General features: G+C 52.5%; 1 protein-coding gene across 3 annotated transcripts in view; it reads right to left on the reverse strand.

Annotated features, from left to right (window-relative positions):
* The window catches only part of LHPP (phospholysine phosphohistidine inorganic pyrophosphate phosphatase), a 137190-nt gene that overhangs the window by 22334 nt on the left and 96817 nt on the right, over positions 1-18039 (reverse strand). Inside the window, exon 7 of one of the 3 annotated variants that reach the window (XM_073793822.1) lies at positions 10223-10310. The exons of 1 other annotated variant lie outside the window; for it this stretch is intronic. In XM_073793822.1, the coding sequence (XP_073649923.1) occupies positions 10223-10310 (88 nt within the window). Of the gene's footprint in view, positions 1-10177; positions 10311-18039 lie in introns of all 3 variants that reach the window. One more of the 3 variants, XM_033842447.2, reaches the window with a different exon arrangement.

The following is an 18039-nucleotide window of genomic DNA, read 5'->3' on the forward strand; positions in this document are numbered from 1 at the left end:
AGAGGCCCACGATCAGACAGGAGATGAGAATGCTGGTTCTCAGATCCAGCTGCTTATCGGAATCACCTGGGGAGCTTAGAACAATGACTCGTGTGTGGTATCAAAGCTGTGGGATGCAGCTAGAGCAGGAACCAGAGGGAAATTCATAGCACTAAAAACACTTACGTAGGGGACTTCCCTGGTGGCGCAGTGATTAAGAATTCGCCTGCCAATGCAGGGGACGTGGGTTCGAGCCCTCATCCGCGAAGATCCCACATGCCGCGCAGTAACTAAGCCCATGCGCCACAACTACCGAGCCTGCGCTCTAGAGCCTGCGAGTCACAACTACTGAGCCCATGCACCAGAACTACTGAAGCCCACGCGCCTGGAGCCCGTGCTCCGCAACAAGAGAAGCCACCGCAATGAGAAGCCCGCGCACAGCAACGGAGACCCAACTCAGCCAAAAATAAATTAATTAATTAAGTTTTTTAAAAAATGCTTACATAGGAGGAAAGTTCTCAACTCCATCATCTAAGCTCCCACCTTAAGAAATCAGAAAAAGAAGAGCCAAACAAACCCAGGAAGGAAATAATAAAGATCAGAGCAGAAAACAATGAAATCGAAGACAGAAAAACAACAGAGAAAAATCACCGAAACAAAGGGCTAGTCTTTGAAAAGATCAATTAGGGATGCTGATGCCTGAACCCACCCCCCTGCCCAGAGATTTCCCTTAGTTGGTCTGGGGCTGGCCCAGGGGTTGGCTGGTCTAATCTCCCCATGTGACTCTAATGGGCAGTGAGGACCACCTTGCTGCCACATGCAGACCACTTGGGGGCTGCCCAGCAGGAAGAAAGCAGCCCGCACAAATGCTGCCTTAGTTTCCACCCCTGTAAAACGAGGGAGGCAGCACAATGCCAGCCACGGGCCATGTTGTTCTGGGCAAGTCTGCTTCCCACTCTGGGCCTGTTTCCACCCCAGACTCTGCTAGACCTGACATTCTCCGTCTGCGCTGCCTGGAGCCCCGGCTCCCGGGAGGGCCCTGGGGGCAGCAGAGTGGGAGCCAGGAGCCCTGCCTCCTCCCATCTTCCACCAGGGGTGGGACGGACCCCACCCTGTGACCCGGGCCCTGGGTCCATGAATGAGGCCCCCCAGCTCTGCCCCACTGTCAGGAGTCTCCACCTGGTGCTGTGGTGGCCTAAATGGCCCTGATCACCTGGTGGTGGCCAAATTCATCTCCTTCCACAATCCTGCATGGACCTTCCCCGTGCACACTCTTTCCTCCCTGTAAGCCGCTGCCCCGGCTGGACACTCAGGACACATTTGTACACCAGGACACTAACCGGATGCTTGCTGGCAGGCAGGCCGTCCTTCCTGCCCTGCCTCCCCTTTAATTAACAAGTCCAGACCCCTAAATAGCACTGAACACAACACCCACCTCGACCTCCCTTTGGAGGCCTTGTATTCTGCAAGCGCCGCATCCTCCTTTAGCGGCTGCTGTGTCCCCACGCAGGGGGCCGTGGAGACAGGAAGGCCTCACGCTCAGGTCAGCTGGAAACTTCGCAAAAGAACAGTGATCTTGGGCCTCAGGACAGGAGAGATCTTTTCTATCTGGGACAGGGAATCCCGTTTTCTGCAAAGAGGTGGGCGACAGTGTTTGCTAAAAACCACAGGGCCTTCTTGGACGTTACAGGGCACAGCCAATACCACGAGCCCACTCTGCCCCTCAATTTGTGCAGGATTATGGCCTTTGATCTATGGATGAGGAAGCAGGCTCAGAAAGGGGCTGTGAACCCCTTGGTCCCAGAGCAGGTGAGTGGCAGTGCTGGGCCATGGACCCACTCTGTCTCCCTTTCCAGCTGAGTCACTGGGTGCAACCCGTGGGACAGGCCCCCTGGGCAGATGGGACGGATACTACCCGGCCCTCCTACAGCTCCCAGTCTCAGCACAGTGGCAAAGGGGTGGGAGTGGCTGTCTTGAGGAAGGCCTGGAGATGCTCGCCTTTCCCAAGGCCCACGTCACACCTTGACTCAGAATTCTGGGCCAGGAAAAGTTCTCTTGGCTCTGATGGTGCCCTCGGAGCACAAGAAAGACCCCTCTGACTGTGTGTGCCCTCGCCACCAGGAAAGGCAAGGCCAAGTCCAGAGCCTGCAGGGCGCCATCCCTCCCACCGTGGGGAAGAGGCGGGAGTATAAATATATAGATGGATTATTAACTAGGTCAGGTTTTTAAGACATCACAGGCATTAAGAGGAATGCCAACAGGCACATCCAGCTGCAGCAAAGCCCGCATGGAAGGTTCCAGCATTTCCCCATGGCCACCCATGAGTACCTCCATTTCCTGGCAGCCAAGGGCTCTTTCTTTCACATAGACCACAGCTAGCACTTACTCTGCAGCTCCCATCCCGAAATGCTCAGAGTCCATACTCTCCCAGTTCCATCTCATGTGCATTTGGGAGGAGAGAGACAGACAGAGAGACAGACAGAGACGGAGAGGGAGTGTTATGTGTGTGAACGAAAGAGCTGTTCGCGCTGTTCTTTGGAAAGAATGATGGATTAAAAACCTGCACAGCCAGTCAATTGCACATCTATTTTTCTAAGGGGGGCGGGGTGGGCATGGAGAGAACTTTCCTGAAAGAACTTGGCCTTGAAACTTTAAGTCAAACAACTGGATTTGGCAGTGGCCAGCTTCCGAGCACTGCCAGCCTGGAGAAACTGGCGGCCCAGCACGCCGCGTCAGGCTTGGGAATAATGAATTCATTCAAAGCCGAGCCCAGGGGCTGGAGAGCCAGTGCATGCAGGGGGCCTGCAGATCAGAGAGGCTGTGGCACCAGGGACCCCCGGGTCTGAACCGAGAGCCTGACCTCAGCTCTGCAGCCACCGGCCAAGGTCTATGGGGAACCCCATAGATCTGACCCCACAGATGCGGGAGAGCCAACGGGTCTGTCGGGATGGAGAGGAAAAGGCATCGTTCTGTGCTATTAACACAGGAAGGAAGTACCAGTGGACGAAAATTACAGGGGCCAATCCCTAACTGGTGATTAACGTTAGAGGGGTGCGCCCCCCAGCACCGTGGCCTTCCTTGGAGGGGGTCTCGTGTGCCTTAGCGGTCCAGCTCCTTTGACCCTAGACAAAGGGGACATGCTGAGCCCACCTGGCTACTGCCCACACCTTCTCTCGTCTGCCGTCCTGCGTGGGCCCACGGGATGGTGACGCTGTGGCTTGAGCCCACGTCACCATTTTGAAGCTGAACTTTAATTTTTGCTGACTGGCCTTTGTCTTTGGAGGTGGCTTAGGAGCCAGAAGGGTGGGCCCAGCTCGATCCAGCAGTTGGCAGCTTTTGCAACAGATAAAAAATTAGGACCTGCAATGCATGCTCTGAACAAGCCTGGCCACTGCCACAGAGGCGCCGTCTTTAAGCTCCGGGCCGCTTCCTCAGGCGGGGGAAGGCGCCACCACACACAACCCACCCATCCGACCGCCCGCGGGGAGTGGCCCCGGTTAAGGCCGGACAGACACTCCTGCACACAGCGTCCCGGAGGCTGTGCAGAAACCCAGCAGCGCAGGGACGAGGTTTTGCCCGGGTCTGTATGAGGCTCGGGAGAAGCCTGGGTCCTTGCGGGTGACGCCCCGTTTTCTCTCCAGTGGTTCAGCAGAGGGGGCACCACAAGATCATTTCAGAGCCCTCACCAGCTGCGCTGCTGGGGGAAGCCTTGATGTGTGCGCGCTCCGCCGTCTCATAAATAACCGCCCTGCTGGTACCACAGCTGCTCCAGAAAGCGACGTCTGGCTTTCCCTAACCTTTGCTCCTGCATCCTCGGCTCCCAGAGAACAACGCAAGCTGTGGGCTGGGCCCTGGGTGGGGGCTGCCCCCCGATGCCCCGCCCGGCAGGCCTCAGTGTGTCTCCCCCACCCCCGCCCCCGGAAGGCAGACTTAGCCCCTGCGAGCTATCGTCACGGCGGGTCCTGAGGAGCAAGAACCCACCCATACGGATGTTCTGTGCAGACATTTATAAAAACTTCTCTTTTAAAAACTTAAACAGCCTAGGGCTTCCCTGGTGTCACAGTGGTTAAGAATCTGCCTGCCAATGCAGGGGACACGGGTTCGAGCCCTGGTTTGGGAAGATCCCACATGCTGCGGAGCAACTAAGCCCGTGCGCCACAACTACTGAGCCTACGCTCTAGATCCCGCGAGCCACAACTACTGAGCCTACGCTCTAGATCCTGCGAGCCACAACTACTGAGCCCGTGTGCCACAATTACTGAAGCCCGCACGCCTAGAGCCCGTGCTCCACAAGAAGAGAAGCCACCGCAATGAGAAGCCCGCGCACCTCAACGAAGAGTAGCCCCCGCTTGCCGCAACTAGAGAAAGCCCGCGCCCAGCAACGAAGACCCAACACAGACAAAAATAAATTAAAAAAAAAAAAATTAAACAGCCTAGCTTGCTGCTCTAGAGAGCAACGCTTCAGGTCGGCTGGGGATGTGGTCACCTTGGAGGCGAAGGGACAGGTGCCGTGCCCCTGGCTGCTCTGGGCCGGGAATGCAGAGTCCCTGAACTCTAACACATGCCCGTCCAGAGGCCCGTATTTTCTCAGCCTTTGACTCTCCCCACACGAAGCACTTGCGGTGTGGCTCGCTGAGGGGGAGGTGGGGGGTGGGGGCAGGGCTTCCCCTCAAGACTGGCAGGCGGGGTGGCATTGTTGGTGTGGGACCTGTAGGTCTGGGAGGCCCATCACTACAGAGCCTGGCAGCCCTGCCCCCGACCCGCACCTATGCTCAGCCAGGGCTTCGACTGTGCAAGGTCAGCACCAGACCCCGAGGTGTCTCTGGGATTTTCTTTTTTTTAACTCAGCGTGGGTTCCGGCCTCTAGAGAACAAACAGCTAGAGCAAAGGCCCTGGAAGCAGAGTGGGGGACAGTGGTGACGGTGGAGGAAGGGGCAGAGCAGGGCCCAGTGGGGCTGGGGCACATCTCGTGCCACAGGGGCACCGGCTGGGGCACTGGCTGCTACATCAGCAGGGTCACCCTGCATCAGGCTTAAAGGAAGGGATGGAGAAGAAAAGCTGGTCAGAAAGGGAGAAACAAACATTCAGACCGAATTCAGGAGCAGAAGGTGAAGTTACTGGGGCTGCTGTGAAAGAAAGAAGACAGCTGTGGCCAACACGACAGGGCGGGGGTGCCCCTGGGGAAAATCTCCCCCTGCCACGACGTGTTGAGTGAGGGGAGCCTCACTCTTCTGGGGGGGGGGTCCATCCCCTGCCACCCAGGGGCCCACACCCCATCCCTGGCTCCCACACATTCTGGACCTACCTCCCCATTCTGAATCCCGCGTGGCCGACACTCGGGAAGGACCGAGGCGAGGGCTGCCTGGGAGCCCTCGTAAAGCCACCAAGGCACTGACAGGGGCCACTTCAGGGCCCTCCGCGCCTAGGCTCGAGGACAGACAGCGGACATGGGCACTCTGCATGCCAGCTCCAATGTGGGCTCCAGCTGGGGCTATGTCTTAGGGGCACTGCTGGCTGGGACCAGGGTCCAGACATCAGCAGCAGAGGTGCGTGGCTGTTCTCCAGATACCTGGCTTCCCCTCTGAGTGCTGCCCAGAGTATCAGACTTGGATGGTGCAGGGGTCAGAGCCCAGCAAATGCTCTTGCTGGGCAGCATTTCTTACAGGATTGGGAATTCTTAGCTCTTTCTCCTCCCCTCCCCTCCCTTCTCGACAACTCCCTCCAAACCCCTTTGCTCTGTTCACTGCTGGCTGCTCTGTGCTCTGCAAAGGTGAGACATACATTCTCCTCTCTGTGTAATCCCCATCCATCCGTCCATCCAGCCATCCATCCTCCCTCTCTCCTGGGGCTACATCAACACAACCACAACTGCACGCTGGGGATGAAATCAGCTGATGTCTCCATTGCTGATACTGGTTTCACCCCAGAGAGAGTCGTGGGGTCCCATTTTCTTTATGAGAACATAAATTAAGTGAGTTGCACACAGCCGTGTGCTGCCCTGGTCTATGCTGACCGTGCACGTGTCTCTCCAACTCCACGTTCAGTGACATCATGCTGGTGGCTCAAAATCAGCCATGATGGGAGAATTTACACCATGGCAAGTGGCAAGTGCTACCAATCAGGACTTCCCACCACCACTACAGAGCTAGTTGTTACATTTAAAGCACTTGAACTTGTTAATTCTCCAAGTTAACTATGTTTCCTCATAGTTAAAAACAATAGCATGAGATAATGATTTATATGCCTATATATAAATAAGCCAGGGTTCACAGATGCATGGTAGGGCAATTCCCAAGGTAATGACAATAAAACTTAATTACTGTTAACCCTGGGAAGGTCTTTTGAGATGAGAAAACCTTTAGTTTATAACATTTTTTGAGTCATTTAATATTATATTAGCAAGGCGGGGGCCACAGGAGAGCTGTGGCCTCTTTCTCACCTGAGGACCTCCATGTAGATCTTTTCCTCTGCTGGAAAGACTTAACCTCTCTGCCTGCCAGAGAATCTGCCTTTCCTTCAAGATTAGGCTCAAATGTCACCTCCTCCAGGAAGGCTTCCTGGACTTTCACAGACATTGCTGGCTATGCCCTTCACAAGCAAACTCAGTCCTTGGCAGTGTGGTGTCCCCAAGACAGCCTTACCATTCTGTGTTGAGTTTGTGTCTCTCTTCCCCACAAACCTGGGGGATCCTCCAGGGCAGGGGCCTGTCTCACTCACATTCATAACTGACCACAGTCCTCACCAGATCAGGTTTGGATGGTGAGGGCAATCTCCCCTGACCTTCTGCTCCCCTGCCAGGAGAGATGAATACTGAGGGAATATTTTGGGCCTTTCTCTCCATCGGCCCCACCTCTGGAGAGAGGACTGATTAATCTCACTGATCTCCCCCCACCCGCCTCTCATTTAGACAGAAAGGAAACAAGGCAGAGACCCAGCCACAACATCTGGAACATCTGCTGGGCTAGGAGGGGGAGGGGCAAGATCCTTCAGGACTTACCTGCTTCACACTACCTGGGACCTTTAGCATGTTAGCCTTCAGCTTAAGAAAAATTTACTCTAAAATGCTTTCTTAAAAACATATCTAGGGCTTCCCTGGTGGCGCAGTGGTTGAGAGTCCGCCTGCCGATGCAGGGGACGTGGGTTCGTGCCCCGGTCCGGGAAGATCCCACATGCCGCGGAGCGGCTGGGCCCGTGAGCCATGACCGCTGAGCCTGCGCGTACAGAGCCTGTGCTCCGCAATGGGAGAGGCCACAACAGTGAAAGGCCCGCGTACCACAAAAAAACAAACAAACAAAAAAACCCACATCTAACAGGAATGCAATTCCAATTACAAGAGTATCAAAAAGAATAAAATATTTAGGAATAAATGTAACAACAGAAATGGAAAACTTATACTCTGAAAACTACACAATATTGTTAAAGGAATTAAAGATCTAAATAAATGGAAAAGTATCCCACGTTCATGGAATGGAAGACTTAACATGGTTAAGATGGCAAAGTCCCCAGAACTAGACTCAAGGCAATCACTATCACATCCCAGCTGACTTCTTTGTAGAAACTGATGAGTTGACTCTAAAATTCACACAGAATTGCGAAGGACCCATAATAGGCAAAAAAAATCTTGAAAAAGAGAACAAAGTAGGAGTCACACTTCCCTTTCTCAAAACTTACCACAATGCAACAGTGATCAAGTCAGTGTGGTACACGACGGATATAAAACTCAATGGAATAGAACCGAAGGTTCTAACAGAAATAAAACTGTGTGTGTAGGTTAACTGATTTTCAACGAGGGGGCCAGGACCATTCAAAGGGGAAAGAATAATCTTTTCAGCACATCGTGCTGGGACAACTGGATAGCCACGTGTAAAAGAATAAAGTTGTACCCTTATCTCACATCACAGGCAAAAATGAACTCAAAACGGCTCAAAGATCAAAATGGCTCAAATGTAAGAGTTAAAAATAGAAAACTCACAGAAGTAAACATAGGGGTACATCTTCATGGCCTCAGATTTATCACAGGATTCTTAGATATGACACCAACAGCATGAGCAACAAAAGAAAAAATAGGTAATTTAGACTTCATCAAAATTAAGCTTTTGTGCCTCACAGGATACCACCAAGAAAATGCAAAGACAACCCGCAGATGAGAGAAAACATCTGCAGATCATGTATCTGATAAGGGCCTTATATCCAGAATAGAGAACTCTTACAACTCAATGATAAAAAGACAACCCAATCTAAATATAGGCAACAGATCTGACATATATTTCTCCAAGGAAGACACGCAAATGGCCAGTAAGTACGTGAAAAGATTCCTGACGTCATTAGTCACCAGGGAACTGCAAATCAAGACAATAATGATACTACTTCACCACCCACTGAGATGGCCAGAATCTAAAAGTCAGATAATAACAAGTGTAGGAGAGGATGTGGAAGAATCAACGCTCACATGATGCTGGTGGGCAGGTAAAATGGTACAGCTGCTTTGGAAAACAGTCTGGCAGTTCCTCAAATGATTAAAACTAGTTACCATATGACCCAGCAATTCCACTCATAGGTATATACCCAAGCGAAAAAAGCCAGTCACAAAAGAGCACATGTTATATGGTCTCATTCATGTATTTCCAGAATAGGGGAATCTGTATAGAGAGAAAGTTGGTTAGGGGCTGCTCAGGGCTGGGGAGATGCGGGGAGGGTAGCTAAATGGTGAGGGGGGTACACGGTCTCTTCTAGAAGAGATGCAAATGTTCTCAAATTGACTGATGGTGATGGTGTGTGAATACACTAAAGCCCCTTGAATTGTACACTTTAAATGGGTGAATTGTACGGTTGTGGATTATATCTCAGTAAAGCTGTTTTTTAAAGACCACATTTAAAGAGAGTGATATAAGCTAATATGGAAAGCTGACATATGACAGAGGTGGCATTACAGATCAGAGGGGAAAGGGTGGGCTATTAAAGGTGGTGTTGGAACAGCTGGCTATCCACATAGAAAATAAAATTAAATCCCCCGCCTCAGGCCATGCACACACAGCAAATGGGTGTGTATTTAGAATCTGAATGTGCAAACCAAAACTTTAAAACTTCTGGAGAACAGTGTAGAAGACCAGTTTTCTAACTATGGGGAGGGGAGGAGGTCTTAAACAAGATACGCAGCGCACAAACCATAACAAAGTGAAAATGAAAATGGATCAGATCCATAAATCTGATTATAATTCAATTTAAAACTTTTGTTCAACAAGACGCCATAAACAAGGTGAAAAGGCAGACCACAGACTGGAGATAAATGTCTGCAATACAGGGAACTGACAAAGAAGCCGGAGCAGAATGTCTAGAAGATTATTACAAACGACTTTTAGATAGACAAGCATCCCATGGTAAAGTGAACAGAGGATATGAATAGGTAATTCACAAAAAGGAAACTTGAATGGTCATGAAGCACTGAAAAAGCGCTCAACCACACTGAAAGTACAGGGAACGCAAATTATATTAAAACAAGATATTATTACACGCTTTTCAGGTTTGGAAAAAGTTTCTTTTAAATAAATACCTCGTGGTACAAAGAACTGGCAAGGATGTGGGAAAATGGGATTCTTTTCCACTGCTGGAGGGGACAGAGCCGGGCACATCCACTTTGGCGTGATTGGCATATCTAATTAGTAAACTGTGAACCACGTTCGCTGAGCCAGTTCTCCTGCTTTGGAATCAGGGCTTGGCTAAACTTCCCTGATGACAGTAATCACTGAAATCCTGTTGAAAGAACGAAAAGATTCCCCGGGTCTAAAACTCAGACCCACCAGGGACAGACCTGGTAATATGTGTATTTAACAAGCTCTCCAAGGTGATGCTTATTACCCAGCAAGTGTGGGGAAAATTGTTCTAAAGAAAACCTAGCCCATTTTCACAGGAGGCATGCCAACACGGCTCACCACAGTATGATTTATAATCGTGAAAAAACCGGAAACCATTTACACGTCCATCAACAGGAGACTGGAATACAAATTGTGGGACAGCCATACATTGAAATGCTCCCACATAACTCCAGCCTCTTTCCTGGCCAGCCCTGAAATGCTCATTTCCAGAGGCTGGCCAGGCCTCTAAATAAATATGTCCTATGTGTGATTTTCCCTGTTGGTGCCATGTTGCATGAATACAGCTGAGGGAAACGGGAAGGATTTCAGTGCTGGGATTCTTCTACCTTTCCAGTAGCTGACTCTTTCCATCAAGAGGCGGAGGGACTCACCCTCGCCAGCTCCGTGATGGCGGCGGGCTGCCTAGAGCAGGAGGGCCTTCTGCAGGACGTGCTCCAAACCCTGCTGCGTAAGATGCTCCTACAAAGAAGGGTTCTGTGGTCAGATGTGTTTGGGGATGCGGGCTGCCCCGCCCTCCTCAGCCTCACAATGCCTGTCTCCTTACTGCAGGCACCGGGGAGACCTGCTTTACAGAGACTCAGACACAACGACAGCGTCGGGACACCTTCGGGGATGCGGCTGGAATCGTGGGTATATTAGCCTAAAGCAGCCCAGCTTCTCCCAGATTACTCGCCTGCAGAACCCTTTCCACGTGGCCGCCTTTCCTAGAAATCCCTCTGGCCCTCGATGGGACCTCCAAGCGGCCAGACATGGGTGGGACCAAAAGTAAGTGATGCCTTTTTCCAAAGGCCAGAACCTAAGTGTGTGGAGCCATGAGGAGGTGGCGCTGGCGGCCGGGCTGCCTGGGTGGTGCAGGCGGTGGGAGCGCCAGGGCGGAGGGCAGAGGCCCAGCCCTCCGGGCACTCACAGCTGCAGCTCAGGCTGCGCCAGCTTCAGACGCGCAGCCGAGCGTGAACTTCCTGCGGCCGGCGGCCCTACCTGGGTCCCCTGGGGTCTGTGCCCCCTCAGCACCTGAGCACACAGGAGATGTCCTTCCTGACCCCCTCTCTCCTCACCCCTGCCCGGGAGCCCAGGCCACGACGGCGCCCCACGGCTCATCTGCCGGGGAGGGCCTGGCAGAATGTGGGTGAGGCCCTCGGCCCCCGCTCAGCACACAGCCGGCAGCCCCGTGTGGAGGTGCGCCCCAGGAACCAAGGCGGGTGACGGGGACGGGTCTGCCAAGGCTTCCTAGGGGTGACACACCTGGTCGCAGGGGCAAGGGTGATGGAAGGGAAAAGGAAACTGGACGCACGGCCCAGTGTGCGAGCATCAGCTCCTGCCCCGAGGCCTGGGGGCTGGGGGCCGGGCAGGCACTGCAGCAGTAAGGCCTTCAGGCACCTCAACTGCCCTGTCTCGAGGTGGGAACGGCAGGGCCAGGCCCGGCCTTGAAGGCCACCTGGTGTCGTCTGAAGAGGGAGGGACGAGGGTCAGACGTAGGCACTCGGGCTCCCCAGGGCCCTGGAAACCGGAGGTGGCCCCCGGAGAGTGTCAAGAGTGACAGTTTATGAACCTAATTCAGTTTTTTCTTTGGATCAATAAAGTTTCCGGGTGGGCTCCTTCCAGAGGACGTCTTGCTTTAAAGAAAAGGTTGGACGGAGGACAAAGCCGCGTGGGTGGGCTGGGGTGGGAGTGCACCCCCCTGCTCAGGGCGCTGGGGTGCGCGGCCAGGGGCCAGCCCGTCTCCGGCTAGAGCTTGGGTGAGCCACCCTGGCCTTGGGCCTCAGGGCCCAAGGGGGCCAGGAGCAGCCAGCCCACCTGGCTCATCTCCTGGTCAACCACAAACCGGGCAGGCACCTCTCTGGTCCTCGTTCCCCCAGCTCTAAAGTGGGGAGGATAATGGTTCCTACTTCTTACGCACTCAAAGGGGACTATTATTATAATTCGATGTCCCGATCGTTAGAATGCAAATAATAGTGCCTGCTTTGTCTCCTTTAGTGGTGGAAAGGACACGCACGTGAGAGCTCAGGATGACAAACGCTGGCTGTCACCTTGACACGGGCAGATGGAGAGTTGGCCTTGGTCTGGCATTCCGCAGCCCACCTGGGGCACAGGCCAGATTGGGGGGGGGGGGCGGGCAGGCAGAGCCTGGGGGCTCGTCGGCTGTGGAAGGAGAGAGCCGGGGATGGCAGGGCTCTCCCCAGGCCGCACAGATGCTAGCCATGGGTGCCCCGTCTGGGACAGGCCTTCCTGGGACTGGCACCCCAGCCTGGAGAAGCTCTCCCCGGTCCTCTGGCCATGCCCTGCTCAGGGAGGAAGGAGGTTTGTGTGTGCATGTGCAGGGGGGCCCGGGAGACCCCTGCACCCACGTTCCTGGCAGGCCTGGGGGCAGGCTGTTGGCGGGGGGGGGGCTGGCCCCCTGCATCTCCTCGCTGCCTCACACTTCGTACCAGCACTTTATGTTCTGCCGGTTCTTAACGTTTTTTTCTTTAAATATATTTCTGGAAAAGCTGTATTTTCACTCTTGTCCTGCCAGGTTTGTGTGCACCCCTTTAGGCAGTAAAATCTCACATGAAGTCATCCTCAGCAGCTCATAATCAAAACGCTGGGTGTTCAGATAACAAAGCGATGAAGAAAACCAGGCCTGAGTGCTCTGGACAACGTGGAAATGGCCAGTGCAGGTGGGATCCACGTTCTCCTTTGGCTCGGGGCTCCATTTCACGAACGGCTGACGGCTGAACATCGCGGCAGACGCACGAGGGCTGTGAGCCTCTCCGTGGGCCAGGAGGCCGCCTGGAGTCCTTGCCCAGCCCTGGGCCCTGCTGTCCAAACGTGTCCCCTCTCCTGCTCACACCCCTACTGCACCAACAGGATGGAACACTTACTACTGGGAGAGTTTTACTCACTCATCCACGCGCATGACGGCTTTGGAGGCCAGGCTGTGGACGAAGAAGACACGGCCCCCGCCCGCCCCCCGCAGAGCAGGTGACGCAGGTGGCAGTGAGTCTGGGGGAAGCTGGTGCAGGGGGAGGAGAGGACAAAGGGGACCAGGGACTCAGGGGAAAGAGGAACACAAGAGCCGGCCCCTCCTTAATCATTCTTCCTACGGATGCAACACCTCGATCTTGGCTTTCCAGCCTCCGGAACTGTGAGAAGATGCATGTCTGTTATGTAAGCACCCCAGTCTGTCCGGCCCGAGCAGACTAAGACGTGGCATCTGAGCAGAGGAAGGGAGGGAGCCCACGTGGCACGCCCCTGGGAGAACAGTGACCATTCTGTAGAATGTCCCTCGATTTTTTTGTTTTTTAAACAGATGTATTGACATACAATTCACACACCACATCAATCACCTATTTAAAGTGTACAGATCAATGGGTTTTGGTGTATTGCGTTACTAATTTTTCTAAATCGTGGTATAATATGTAGAACATAAAAGTTGCTATTCTAAATAGCAATTTGCATTTTTAACAGGACAGCTCAGGGGCACTCATGACATTCACGATGTTGTGCAACCATCGCCACTACCTAGCGCCCACAGGTTTAAAAACACCCCAACAGAACCCGTGCTCCCATCAAGCAATAACTCTCCATCCCCACCCTCCCCCAGCCCCTGGCAACCACCATGTGACTTTCTGTCTCTGTGAATTTGCCTCTTCTGGGAATTTCACGTAAGTAGAATCATAGAGTATTTGTCCTTTTCTGTCCGCTTACTTCACTGAGTGTAACGTCTCAAAGGTTCATCCATGTTGTAACATGTGCCAGAAATTCATTCCTTTTTATGGCTGAATAATACCATCGTAACGTGTGACCAACAAGCGATTGGTCTCCAAAATTTACAAACAGCTCAATGCAGCTTAACATCATCAAAACAAACAACCCAATCAAAAAATGGACAGAAGACCTAAATAGACATTTCTCTGAAGAAGACATACAGACGGCCAAGAGGCATGTGAAAAGCTGTGCAACACTGCTAATTATTAGAGAAATGCATATCAAAACTACAATGAGATATCACCTCAGACCAGTCAGAATGGCCATCATCAAAAAAATCTACAAACAATAAATGCTGGAGAGGGTGTGGAGAGAAGGGAACCCTCCTACACTGTTGGTGGGAATATAAATTGGTACAGCTACCATGGAGAACAGTTTGGAGGTTCCTTATAAAACTAAAAATAGAACTACCTTATGATCCTACAATCCCACTCCTGGGCATATAGCTGGAGAAAAACATGGTCTGCAAGGACACATGCACCCCAATGTTCATTGCAGCACTGCTTACAACAGGCAAGACGTGGAAGCAACCTAAATGTCCACTGACAGAGGAATGGATAAAGAAGATGTGGTACATATATATAATACAATGGAATGTTACTCAGCCATTAGAATGAATGAAATAATGCCATTTGCAGCAACATGCATGGACCTAGAGATTGTCATAGTGAGTGAAGTAAGTCAGACGGAGAAAGGGAATGCGGAATCTAAAAAAAAGAGATACAAATGAACTTATTTACAGAACAGAAACAGACTCACAGACTTAGAGAACGAACTTAATGGTTACCAGAGGGGAAGGGTGGGAGGAAAGGATACTTAGGGAGTTTGGGATTGACATGTATACACTCCTATATTTAAAATGGATAACCAACAAGGACCTACTGTACAGCACAGGGGACTCTGCTCAATATTATGTAACAACTGAAATGGGAAAAGAATTTGAAAAAGAATAGATACATGTGTACATATAACTGCATCACTTTGCTGTACACCTGAAATTAACACAACATTGTTAATCAACTATACTCTAGTATAAAATAAAAAGTTAAGAAAAAAAATTCCATCATAAAGAAAGACCACATTTTTTTACCCATTCACTGGCTGATGGACATTTATTTGGGATTGCTTCTGCCTTTCAGCCATTGTGAAGAACGGTGTGCTATGAACATTCGTGCACAGGATCTGTTCACTTCCCTGCTTTCAACTCCCTCCTCACTGTGGCACAACAGAGTCTTCCCATGTTTATGGGGAAGGGCACCCAGGGCTGCGGTGCCCTTCTCAGCGCAGTGTCAGGAGTGCGTGATGTCTTACTGCAGCTGACGTCCACCTTCCTCACCTGGCTAAGGTTGAGTCTACCAGAATCCTCCACTGTAAACTCCCCATTTCCCCCTTTATAATTGCTGAATATTTGGTGAGGGGTAGTTTAAGGCTATGCAAATATCCTGTTTATGCTTAAACTTCCAAAGGGCTCTGTTTTGAACCGGCCAGGTTGGAGATGTTGAATGATGGGCTAGGGCAGAGGTCACAAGGCTCCTGATGCCAGAGGCAGGGAGGGCCGGCTGCGGGCCGAGGTTGGGGGAGCATCCCTGGCTGGGTTTACGGTCACAGGCCTGGGCGGGTTGCCTGGGGGGAGAATGAAGGAGAGGGGCTGAGAAGGAGCCCCAGGGATGACCGTGTGCTGAGGGCCGAGAGGACAGCGTAGCCTCAGCGGCCGAGACCCTGGAATCCGTCCTTAGTTCTTCAAGATGACAGGCCCGCCGTTTCTCCCCCCAGCCCTGCACCTCTGCCCGCCTCCCTCCCTCCCACCCTCCAACTCAGGCGCTGCATCTTCCGGGACCACTCCAGGTGCCCGGTGGGATATGACCACTCCCTTCCCTTGGCCCAGACTCCTCAGGACTTTGGTTGTGCCCTTGGGACAGCTCAGAGGCCAGGTATCGCTCGCCGTGAACTTGGACCTCGGATGCAGGTCCCGTGTCTGATCTTCCACAGTCCTGATGCCCCCACCACTTCTGCACACAGGACACCTCGTGAAGTTTAAAGCCAAAGGTAAGCCCCCAAGAGCCCCGAGTCAGGCTCTGCGTGTGTGGAGTTCTGGGGATCCGAGGTGACTATGACAAAGTCCCCTGGGGGGCGCTGCTCTGGGGGAGGGAACCAATCCCAAGGGCACTTTCCCGCAGGGAGATGAGCCCGCATGGTTCCCGACTCCCACTTTCTGGGGAACCTGTAACCCTCGGCACCGTTCTGCTGGTTTGGTGTAGCTGTGTGTCGAGAGCCGTATGTCAAAAATGACTTTCTATTCTGTGCAACAACAAATACTTGGGCAGGAGGGTCTCATCTGCTTGTCTTGCAGGTTTCACACACGTGCACACAGAGAGCACACGCTGTCCGACGGAAGATGTAACTCACAGAGGAGCCAGCACTGGGGTGTTGAGTCAGCTGCTCCGAACCAGGTGTGACCACGGACACAGCTCCCAGGGCACCGGGGCTGGGGCTGGTGGACCTGAGCCTGGTGTGTGCACGGGCACAGCATGATGACCCCAGGCTCAGGGCAGCTGCACCGCGGCACCTGGGCCTGTGCGCCTGCAGGCTGTGAGGGTGGCTTTTTGTTTCCCATGTCTCAAATGTGAACCTGGACCTGTCCAAGTCTCAGGCGTACGAAATCACCGTTTGGGAAGGTAGAATCTTCGGTGTTTCGGGCTAGGAGTGCGAAGTTGCCCCGCTCCATCCTGGCTCTGAGACTCAACGCTCCATAACCGGGAGCAGGGACCTTCCCTCTCGGGGCCTCGCTTTCCTCGTCTGCAAAACGACCGAGATGACACAGGCGACCCAGAGTCCAGAGCTCCATGCTCTCACCCTGGTGACAACACTCAGCAGCTGGTGAGGGTGGGGGCAATGGGACCCTCCTCCACTCCGTGGGATGACGACCCAGCATCATCTTTCTTGGAAGCAATAAGGCAGGACTTAAACTACATGTTCCCTCTGACCCAGCCATTCCATTTCTGGAAATTTACTGTATTTTATTTTTATTTCTTTTACTTTTTGGCTATGGCACGCAGCATGTGGGATCTCAACTCCCTGACCGGGGACCAAACCCATGCCCCCTGCCGTGGACGCGCAGAGTCTTAACTGCTGGACGGCCAGGGAAGTCCCTGGGAATTTATTTTAAAGTAATAATCAAACAAGTATACAGAAATATATGTTTGTGGTGAAATCCAGACCAAGTCTGGAGTTTAGTTAACAATGTATGTACCAAATTCGGTTTTTTGGTTGTGACAAGTGGACCGTGGAATGTAAGATCCTATCAAGAGAGGAACCTGGGTGGAGAGAGGACAGGAAGCCTCTGTGCCATCTCGGTGACTTTTCTGTGCCTGTGAAATTATTCCAACATGAAAAGTTTATTTATTTATTTATTTTTGGCTGCCCTGGGTCTTTGTTGCGGTGCACGGGCTTCTCATTGCAGTGGCCTCTCCCGCTGCAGAGCACGGGCTCCAGGAGCCCGGGCTTCGGTAGTTGTGGCGCACGGGCCCAGCTGCTCTGCGGCACGTGGGATCTTCCCGCACCAGGGCTCCAACCCCTGTCCCCTGCATTGGCAGGCAGATTCTTGACCACTGCGCCACCAGGGAAGCCCCCAAAAGTTTATTTTTAAAAACATCCACACATATGTCTATAAAAGAATTTTCACCTCAACATTGTTTAAAATAGTGAAAAAGTAGAAACAGCAAGGTCTTCGAGTCTGGGAATTATTAAATACATAACAGCCCAACTGTGTCATACGTGCCTCGCAGCTGCAAAAAGACGGCGGTTCCGTATACGTCGACACAGACACCCAGGGTGTATTAAGGCAGAAAACAAGATTCCTGAACTTTATACTTATGGTATAATCCCACTAAAGTAAAAAAGTATGTGTTTATACACACATAAAAGAGTCCAGGGCTTTCCTGGCGGTGCAGTGGTTGAGAGTCCGCCTGCCGATGCAGGGGACACAGGTTCGTGTCCCGGTCCAGGAAGATCCCACATGCCGTGGAGCGGCTGGGCCCGTGAGCCATGGCCGCTGAGCCTGCACGTCCGGAGCCTGTGCTCCGCAATGGGAGAGGCCACAACAATGAGAGGCCCGCGTACCACCACCAACAACAAAAAGAAGAGTCCAGGGGAACCCATGTCAAACGGCAACAGTGATGACTATATCCGGAGCACAACGATGATCCAGTGGACGTATTTCCGTGTTATGGGAACAGGTATTTTCTTTACACTGTGCTTCCACTACTTTGTACAAAGGACCACCACCTCTCAGTGGATTTCTGCAGAAGCCTCCTAACCGGTCTCCCTGCTCCTGCCCTCACCCCCCAGTAATCTCTCAACACAGCAGCCAGAGGGACCCCTTCCAAACCTCAAGTCAGCTCTGTCCTCTGTGCAAACCCCACCATGGGCCACCCTGGCAGAA

This window comes from Tursiops truncatus, chromosome 16 (assembly GCF_011762595.2).
Source record: "Tursiops truncatus isolate mTurTru1 chromosome 16, mTurTru1.mat.Y, whole genome shotgun sequence".
NCBI lineage: Eukaryota > Metazoa > Chordata > Mammalia > Artiodactyla > Delphinidae > Tursiops > Tursiops truncatus.